Here is an 11047-nt window from a genome sequence, read left to right as displayed (position 1 = left end):
TTCGCTTTACCCATTCTTTCATTTTATTTAATTAAATATCTAAGCGCTCTATACCAAAGTGATAATGAACTACATACTGGGAAATGGACTGTAAATGTGAACGTCATTTCAGTATAGTACTTTTTATCACCTGTCAACTGCAATGTCAGGTTCTTCTCAGAAATGTTAGAACAATTCACTATGACTTACATGTACATAATGTCCACTATTTTCATGACAGTTGAAGTTTTTTCCAGTCGGGACTGAATAAACTCGCAAAAATTTAATATAACATTCCTGACCAACCTATTAAATTCTTTCAAGATTTGATAATGATTTTTTTCTGTACATCAACACGATACTGAAAAAAGTGATTGAAATTTACAAATACTGTACCCTTAATCGATAGTTGTGTTTTGATTAACTTTTACGTATAAAACCAGATTCCGAAATATTAACACCTTATTGACCATTTCTATGATATTTATCAGACGTCATCACAGAAATCAGTGTGTTCTACTTTGTATATTATTACTTATTATTATTATATTCTTTTCATTTTGACCGATGACTGATATGTAAAGAAATTCACGAACACAAAAGTTTAAAAAACACAGATATTTCCACTGAGTGGGACTCCCGTACCGATGAATACAAAGGACAATGAAGTTAGCCATCTTTGGTGTTGTCAATTCATATATGTAAATATCAGAAGGAAAAAATCCACTGAATTTGAGTTGTGGTTGAGCTATTTCTACACTTTAATTTACACAAATATCATCAGCTATGCTAGCTACAAATATCGCCCATTGATACAAACTTAGATTTATAACTTCAAAGTATCTGTTTCGAGAGATGTCCAATCCTATCAGAACCGAAGTTGGCTGATTATAGAGTAATTCTGATTCACTTCCCATTTCATTTCAATTACGTACCTGTGTCATGTCTGTTTCAGGATTATTTTCAATTTCTATAATAAGCTTATATAGTACACTTACAAATACACCAAGTAAGCTTATCATTAACTGAATCTTGTACTAGTTGGTTCTTAATGCTCTGAAAACAAGAGATCGTTTTTTTTTCTTTGTATGAAAAGAAATCAATTTACTAAAAAATTATTTTGACAACACAAACAAATAACAAAATAACTAACGATTAACTGTATTCGTATTTTATCGATATCAATTATACAATGGGCACCTCTTCAAAGAGTGATGCTACTGACTTCAAGTCTTCTACCAATGTACAAATACTGTCGTTACGGTGCCAATAAGCCTACCTTTAGTTCAAGCTAAAAGAATTTAACATTGCGAGGGACTGCTTCCACCGAAAATTGTCTTTCTGCCGAATTTGGGTTTTGTATCTGTTTAAAACCGCTCAAAGGGGCCACATGAAATGTACCACTCCTCGAATGAATTGAATGGTCGGCTCCTCGATGCTGCTTATCTGGGGTTTTCCCATTCTGCATCATCGTCACCGTCTTGGATGGCTGTCGAGGAGGGCTGGGGACGTTCGATGGAGGAATCAACCACACTTGGTGCAGACAGGTTTACCCTCAACATTGAAGAATTTCTCTCCGGATAGGGACTCCTTACATTTCTGTAGAAACAGCAGACATCAGAAAAAATCGATGAAAAAATGTAAACATCTACAGACTGATTGTTTACATTGACGTTGTGGCTTGCAAACTGACAGTAAAGTGAACTGTTTTGAAAGTGTTAACTTAAATCACAGGCGACCCAATAAGTACTACTGAGTTTTTCAGTGTTTTCTCTATCATTTTCTCTTCTTTCTTCATGCTCTGAATGATCGGAATAAATAAAATAAAAGGTTTATATAACCTAGCCTAGCCTCTGTGACTCTTTATTTATTTTACACTCCATTACAAGGACGTATATCTCTCATACACACATGCTGTAATTAATTAGTCAACACAACTAATTATGCTAATCCGTGGACTTATCAGGGATTTTACGGGTTGGTCAACATCGCGAAAGATAGGAATGGTTACTAAAACGGGCTCCTTTTTCATTAACATCACTATCTTTCCGATGTTGACCAACCTCTGATAAGTCCACGGATTAGCATAATTAGTTGTGTTGACTAATCAATTACAGCATGTGTGTATGAGAGATATACGTCCTTGTAATGGAGTGTAAAATGAATAAAGAGTCAAGAGGCTATAGGTTAGGCTAATACTACGATCAGTCAGAGCATGAAGAAAAGGAGAGGGGCTGACAGTGACAGAGAAAACTGAGAAAAACTCAATAATAAGCTTATCAATATGTATGGGCCGCCTATGCTTAAATGAAACTTTTGTGATACAATCATGGTGGTTCGTTCCTCGAGAGGACTGTCCTTCTTAATCCCTTTTTGGAATGTCAATATTTGAAAATGTTCGACATGAAATATCATTTAAAATACGGTTTGCAAAAATACTGAGATACCGTACAATGCATTGCCAATAAACAAATTGATGCGGAGATCTGCGGGAACTAAAAGTACAAAGAAATCAGAGTATCAACACACATGAAGGTCTTGTTGCTGGGTAGGTTTTCACCACAACATACTGAACATAGTTACATTCGAAAAGATCTGTGTTATTTGGAAAATGTAAGCGTTGCTGTCTAAGATGCTGACAGTGAATACATTGTTTCACAATTGAAAACGGTCATGACCTTCTGTGATGCGTCGTGGACAAAGACATACTGTCACTGGTATTTCAAGCTTGACAACGCAGTTTTTTGTTCGTTGATGCTTTGTGTTGGTGAATGGCTCTAAGGAATGCAGTATAGATTACGACCAAAGTAAGCTGAGCGCTAGCTACTTACAGAACAAACAAAGCAGTCAGGGTGCCAATTCTGATTCATTGCCTCGACCCACTTCGATCCCAGCTTTTCGTTACATCCATAACAGGTGTCAGAAGTAACGATCTTAATATCTTGACCACCAGTGAATTGCTCTTGGTAATCTGTACAGGAAGATAATCATGCTTGAGTTGGAATGGAAAAGAATGGTAGTAAAAACATGGGAAAATATCACAGTGACCTCTGACCTCTCAGTAACAAGATATTTTCAACACAACTGAAAAATGCAGATAATCAGGGAGGACTTTTGTAACTAATTTGTCCTTACGCAAACATCTTAGAGTGCATGAACGAATGAATGAATGAATGAATGAATGAATGATAGATAAGTAAGATGGTGGCTTGGTAGGCCAGCAAACAGGTATGAAGGTACATTGTATATTAAAAAACGCCTATGCTTCTGAATGCAACATCAGAAAAGTAACTTGAGTACAAGTGTGTGTGTTTGCATTTGTTGCGGAGGCTGGTAACACCAAACACTTGGTGCACAACATTTTCAAACACTTGACCCTGTGACCTCCATTCTCACCTTTCTTGCAGAATGGCTTTTCGTCTTTCACCATGAAGCCATCACTGCCGAACGGGTTTCGGCAGAGAGTGCACACGAAACAGTGAGGGTGCCACTTCCGGTCCAGGGCAGTGACTATCTCCTGTGAATATTAGGAAACAGTGCCTGATGAACAGGTGTCATGTGATTGGCTATGACGTTCCAATTTATTTTTCCATAAAAGACAGAAACGATAATGACAGAAACTAAATACAGCGTAGGCCATTTGGGTACGGTGACCACGTGTATATTACAATCGGAGCAAAGATTTACAGTGACCATCTAGGTTCTTCACTGTGATTAAATTAACATTGGCAATCTTCCTGGAATTGCACAATTAATTTCAACCTTCTCTAGTAGTAATGAGCTTTGCAGTTGTAAAGGTACATTTCTATTTATCGCTGCGTCTTTATCAAAATCTCACGAACTTTGCCATGGTAACGGGATTCCCAATTGTCTCGATGATATAATCATTCACTTACCCCAGTGACTGCCTCGTGGCATTTGGAACATCGTGACGCTTCGAAGATTTTGTAATCAAGCTCGCAGATGACTCGTCCAACTTTGGTCGTGTAGAAACTTTTGCCTCTCAGTTGACATTGGCATTCTGAGCAGAGAAAACAGTCAGGGTGCCATTCTTTGTCCAAGGCCGTCACGATTGTGCCGCTTTAAAGACAAACAAAATCATAAGTATTATTTAACCTGGAAATTGATGACACTTGAATAAAGTGTTAAAAATTCACCTCTTTGCCCGACGGTGACACACACTTCACAATTTTTGGGTTTGAAAGAAGCTTAATCTTCGTTATAATAATTCGATTTTACTACATTATTCTTAATAACCGTGATACAAGGGTCACAGACCCGAGACTCGTCACTCAATGACCCGCTCTCTCGCACGGACCCAACTCTGTTGAACAGCGACCTCAGTGAGCCCGTGAATGGCAACTAATAGATTGGGACAGTTGGAAATATCAACAGTAGATAATCAAATGCCTATGGTTACACAAATCGAGGTAAATTAAGAGCTGAGCCGATATATCTGTTTAATATTACTTTTTGACATCTGACAAAACACTTGACACGAACCTTCAACCCTTTATCAGTGAAAAATAATGGCATTTATTTACACGGTGTTGCCTGGGTTTTTTGAACGTGTATGCAAACGACACTGTCAACTACTTCTTCCTTACGAGAAGAACATAAATATTTATTCTCCAGCATTGAGGAGTATAAAAATTTTATCGGCAACTCATCAATAGTAGGCACGGATTTCATGCTTGAGAGATCCCCAGTTCATTTACCTTAACCACCTGTATGTTTCATATCTGTTTACATTGAATTTATTTTATCATCAATTTACAAGTTTCGCTGCGGACGATTTACAGAAAAGATTAATATATAATTAATGGAAATTAAATCGTTCTTCACGTTGTTTCGTACAGTTGCGAAAGTTTTATTTTTTTAACTAAGTGAATTGTTCAGACTATATTAAGAAAATAATTTAACAATCTGCGACCCAGTTCACTGAAAACGACAAATATGGTTTGATTAGGTCACAGTCCCATGGAGGGACTGTGGTCAGGCGGAAAACTTTAACATCCAGCTGTCCAGAGCCTGAAGACTGCACTGTTTCTACACAATATCGGGTGAAAAATACAAACTTTGAAAAAATCGCCATTTTAAGCTCTCATGCAGTTGCAATTCTTATGCATACTTTACTATAAGTTTCCCTGAAAAGACGTAAGTCATTTCACCGTACAGAGTGGGTAATACGCTGTCTCGCATCGTCTCACACTGGAGATGGCGCCACCACCGGCCGTACGTTTGTTTTCTTTCTTTGCTAACCGACTGAAAGCTGCAGCTGTGCAATGCCTTCCTGCAGTTTAGCAGTCCACCACTTTTCCCGACTATTCTAATTTCGATTTTCCCCCACCACTTCAGCAGTGCTATGCCTCAGCTACGCTGATTTCACAAAAGGATCGGACATGAGCTAATTGTTGCGATGCTACGACAAGCATCTTGATTGATCGTCAGTCTTCACGAAGGAACCAAGACTTCCAGTGATCGTACAAACGCTTCGTTAACACGAACAAATTATGAACCCAACTGACTACAGAATTTATTCTTCTGATTTTCTCCACAATATAATGGTGAAATGAATATTTTGGGAACCAGTGAAGTAAATTTCCCCAGTTTTGAAAAGCATGTTATGACGTCGAATTCCCAGTCCATGTATGGATATGCCATAGGGTAGAAACAAACACTTGTTGAGTACTGAAATGTCAAAACATGTCATTAGAACGGTGTTGCAATTGAGAAAATATTGAATGCAGGAATATTTGCAGACGACTTTGCAGCATTTAGAAAACAATCAGAATCGTCGAAAGCAGCTGAGGCTTTTCCACAAAACAATCGCACTTGACTGTATTTGCTAACTGCTTTCATTAACGCATTATATTTTCGATGAAACGTCAACTTCCAAATCTGACCCACTATTTTTCTATTTTGGTTGATGTTTGGGTAAAATTAGCGGTCAGCTTATGCAGAACAGCGCAGCCAGCGGCAGAACGGAGAGGGAACAAGACTACTAATATTTTAGTGACATCCATCCACACGGAGACCACACAATATCGCATATACTTCGTGACAACATTGATATTCAGTGCTGATGACTAAAGAAAACTTTCTGTCTTTATACCTGATGGGCTTCTTGCAATCGGCGCACTCGGGCATCGTACTTTAGATTCAGAGCGGGCGATCTACGGGCCAGACTGAAACAAAAATAGTCAGATATTAATGTATGCAGGTAAGGTTGCAACGAGGTCGCAAAATAAATACCTGCACAAAGCATATTATAAAAATAGTCACATTTAAATGTAATTACTGAAGCACCGTACAGAGTTACAAAGTTCATGGGACTGTGAGATGTACAGCTAAAATAATATACGATCTTGTAAATGGCAAGTGACCTACCCACCATTTGCGCTGTCGATTATTTGAAAATAAATATAATGCAATTTATATGGACAGAGGTAGTATAGATAGGTGCATAATGTCATATGTGTGTGATAAATGATTTAACCTTTGTAAATTGTCTACGCTAAATTTATTGTTAGTGGAAATAAAACGATATTTTGGTCCATATTTGTTAGCCCAGTTAGATTGAAAGGTTCGTGAATATCTATTCGGCCAACTCCAACCCCCAACCACTATAGTAGATGTGCAGCATCCATTACACGACAGAATCTTTCAGTCTGTTGGAAAAGTCTGCTCTTGCCTAAAGTTTTTCTATAGGTGCTTCCCCATATCACTGAATGAAACGCACGCCGCTTAGAATTAACCTGTTTTGGCCTATACGCGCACTTCTTCCATACAATGTCAAAAACCTGGACCAAAACTATCTGCCTTTTGCATCTGAATTCCAAATTTCTACCCACTGGTAGTGGATTCCAAACTGACATTCACGAAAATGGGACAACGCTACCATTGTCCTCTGGGATAGAGCTATTGTGTCCAAGGGTCTCTTACTGACGTAAACGGGACACTCTCGGGGACACTTTAGTGCATCTGCAGCTTTAGTCGGGTACCATGATTTTTAAGCGCTATAGGTGTAAGCTAGGCGTGTCAAAAATGGCGGTAGTTTTACGACGTCGGTATGATGTTTGACTGTAACCAAGGTGTACGGTATCACCCTCTGGACAGCATGCGTGCTATTTTCCTATTCTACAATGAAGGCATTGTTATCTGGTCCAGTCATTTCGTTCTCGCTGAGTATGTGACATCGCAAGTCACCCATAAAAACAATCGCGAAAGTATCTTGTCCGGCACAGGTGTCCTATTGTCCTGCAGAGTTATGGGACACAGCCACTGCATCGTTGTCTACTTGTGACCTTAGACGGTAGGGAACTGGCACATTGTACATATACGGGAAGGCAAAACAGTACAAAGGCGTACAAAGCATTGCATATTGGTCGTAAGAATATGCATCCGCCAGTCAAATGTAACTAGTCGTCTTCAATGTACTAACGCAAACAATGCTTCATTCATGAAACGCGTTAAATAACGAGCCTGAAGATTTCATTTTGTAGTACTTCAGTCAACAACCAGTACGAGTGTTGGATTGACAGTCGTTTGTAGTTCGATAAAGGCGATGGCCGCTGTGGTATGCATTAGAAAAGTACATGTACGATGTCCCAATTTTCTAATGCATATCACAGCGACCATCACCGTGTATCGAACCAGGCGACAGAGTTAGATCTGAGATGGAGCAGGCACGTGTCAAATCAGCTGCGTATTATCGAATGAAATACAATATCTCATTTAAACGACCACACGAGTGAATAAAACCACCGCAAATTATGCTTCACGCTTTTGATATGAGACAGTTTTGGACTGATGACTCTCTTTTTATGTGATTTGCCACAATATACGGTTGCTAATTGCTTTCATTCTAAACTCTTGACGACAGATCGTTATAATTATACACATCTAAGGCTGAAGGTGTCGTTGAAACGTTCAAGAAGTTTTATACAGTTGCCTCCACTTGACATGTGTGTATCTTGTTCAGAAGAAAGTTCATTGCATCTAATCTGTATACTTACTCAGAGGTTTCAAACAATGTGACCTGAATGAATGGGTGAATAAATTAATAAATGAATATATGAATGAATTGATGGACGGAAGAATGAATGAATGAACGACATGGACGAATGAATGGTCAACACGAATGAATGAATGAATGAATGAATGAATGAATGAATGAATGAATGAATGAATGAATGAATGAATGAATAGATGAATGAATGAATGGAATGAACAAGAGTTGATTTCACAATAGACAAGCTTACTTGATATGATTTGGTTTTAAATATGTTTTTGCACAAAATAGTCAGTGTCTCTTCAAAGAGGTATAAAGCACCACATTAAGGCTTTGTGCTTTCGATCTCATTTCTGCATTGACTGCTGCTCAAGGAGCAACAACAAACATGGACAAGTAGACGGCATAGTCAGGCAGTCAAACTGCAACAAAGGCATTTTGAATGTGTAGAAATGTTACACACTTAAGAATTTTGAATAAAAGTACATTTGATGGAGAAGAGAAAGCTTTTCGCAGTTGCCCATCAAAGATTTGAAATAATCCCTCTCCCCTTCCTAACCAGGAAACCTTTCCGCGCCATCTATTTCCACCAAGACCTCCTCACTACCCTCTATTTGCTAGATGATTTCATCTCCTGTCGGCATCGGCGATTGTACCATATTCCCTGTCCGCAGACTGAAACTTTAACATTGTAAGCCATTGATGACATTTCCAAACCCACAGCAGAGATAGGCTCCACCGCCCAGAAAGCGCTAGCCAAAACTTTTTTTTCACTGCAGATTTGTTGACTACCCCAGTATAGGCCGACTCAATTATTCGTGATTGTCATAATGGATACAATTGATTCGTACCCTTAAGGTTGACATCCGAAATGATACTGCAGAGTAAGCAGAATGCATTATGAATTAAAGAAGTATATAAATTAATATAGATATATAAATTAATTCCAAGCACTTCTCGTTTTCCCCTAAATATATATGACCTAAACTAACCTTTGCCACACTGGCAGACAATTAATGTGTTCACCCGTAAAATAAATGTTTGGACCTAATGCGGGTAGTGGGCACATATAAAGCAGTAAAGGGCGGGCGTCTCTTACTAGTGATCGGTTTGCGGTCAGGGGCGCGTTCCACATGCTAATGGAATGGTGGTGAAAACTGCATTCCCTCCTACTCACGGACCCTAGGGTCTATCGTTCACAGAACAATACGAACACTACTGTGTACTGGTATGGTGCAAATGGGATCTACTTGGGTGTGCTATTGAAAGGCCCTTTCTTATCGTCATGCAAATTTAAAACAAAGGTTAACATAATACTTTATTATAATTGAATTTAAATTTAAATCACTTACAATTTATTTCGAAAATAAAGCCGTGTTGGGGAAACAATAGATAAATAACATCACGAGATGTACAATGTGGCAGTGCGAGAGTGTTTCGAGGCCATTAGATATCTATGTACTGGTAGGTTGAGAGCACCGTCTCTAGAAAAATGCTGGTCGACAATAAAATGAAGGCTTTGTTTACAGATGGCTGAATCTTATTGTTGAACTTAAAGAGATTGGCAATATTGATCGTGGTATGGTGGAACTCTATCAATGGTCATCATCCAGACTCCTGGTCTTACAAGCGTAACACGGCTACTCTATTTTCAAATGAGAACAGTACATGATTGATTGTTTTACGCGTTTATTTCAGTTTCCAGCAGCAGACGATATCGACAGCAGAATTTGTGCCGCTGGACGCAACCCTATATACATCAAACACATACGTTCCATGTCGAACCTACCATACCATGCCGCGCCCAAAAGTTCCATGAAGGTGTAAATTTTTATCGGAGACTTACCGAGACTGTTGCGTCCTTTAAGCGAGGGAGATCTTGGCTTGCTGCTATCAGATCAGCCAACCCAGGCCTTGCTCCGGTCGTTTTGCACTCGGTGGTACGTACGGTGGATTGAAAAACAATCCTCTGTGCAATGGAAGCTTCGTGCAATGCGATTTGCCGAGGAATTTGCCTGACAGACGACGCGTATTTAAATACCCCTGGTATAAAACTTTCGGGCTGTGTGCAAAAATCACGTCGATGGCGGGCCATGCTATATCCGTCATCTTCCGCTCCACTGTCCACGCCAGAACACAGGCGAACTGGCAAGCACTCTAACCACCGTCACTTGTGGTCTATTCCGCTCTGCGTCCATGCGCCCCATAGACGTCTATGGGCGCACAGAGAGACGCAGAGCGGAATAGACCACAGGTGACTGTGACTCGAACTGATCATGTGTGAACAAGAAGGAAGTCCTTGATAAGACGTGTAACTATGTAATGAAAGCAAAAATATTTTATGCGATTTCCAGTCAATTTGATTCATGTTACGTCACCGAAACAATTGATACCTCCCGATCGATGCAGTGTCACTCATAGTCCCAAGCCGAAGTTCCCCACTACGTCGATATAATAATAATAATAATAATAATAATAATAATAATAATAACAAGGCAGTATTGCTGAAGGCAATGAGTACTTGGGCCGTGATAGAGTAATTTTGAGGACAATATATACTACTATTCAATATGGTCTTGAATTTCCTCCTGTCAATTAGGCATTTGATTGACTGGTTATTAAACGAAGCAATGGCATGACAACAGCAAAATATGTCTAGCAACTTTTGTGGAGTTTGAGGCAGGGTTCTTTATTTATAGTGGAAATTGCTTAAACTCCTTAAATATTCAAATTACAGCAAATTTCTTTTGTTCTCGATGGTAGATGTCTAATATTTAGATGGACATATTTAGATTTCTACCCTATAGTTATCCCTATACACCAAAAATCGGACATCCAGCTCTATTGGCTTGCTCAGAATGAGATATGCGCATAATTAATGAGGTACAATATGTGGTGTCATAAGGTGTCCCATCATACCAAATATGAAGGGTGTAGCACTTGTAGTTACTGAGTTGTGGACAAATATATATATTTGAGGTCAAAGGTCATTGAGGTCATGTGACATTTTGTCAAAATAATTGTATTGCTAAGTTATTCCTATATACCAAAAAT

At 38.9% G+C, this 11047-nt stretch overlaps 1 protein-coding gene across 1 annotated transcript; it reads right to left on the bottom strand.

The window, feature by feature from the left end:
* LOC139135835 (leupaxin-like) lies at window positions 1-10268 on the bottom strand. Its single transcript, XM_070703576.1, has 6 exons — window positions 9840-10268; window positions 6095-6167; window positions 3876-4059; window positions 3376-3496; window positions 2811-2950; window positions 1-1578 (listed from the first exon to the last, which is right to left on the bottom strand). The coding sequence occupies exons 2-6, from the start codon at window positions 6127-6129 to the stop codon at window positions 1504-1506; spliced, it is 555 nt and encodes a 184-aa protein (XP_070559677.1). The 5' UTR covers window positions 6130-6167; window positions 9840-10268; the 3' UTR covers window positions 1-1503.
* Between the last annotated feature and the right edge of the window lie 779 nt (window positions 10269-11047).

Source organism: Ptychodera flava, chromosome 6 (assembly GCF_041260155.1).
Source record: "Ptychodera flava strain L36383 chromosome 6, AS_Pfla_20210202, whole genome shotgun sequence".
Classification (NCBI taxonomy): domain Eukaryota; kingdom Metazoa; phylum Hemichordata; class Enteropneusta; family Ptychoderidae; genus Ptychodera; species Ptychodera flava.
This window is presented reverse-complemented; position numbering and strand designations above follow the sequence as displayed.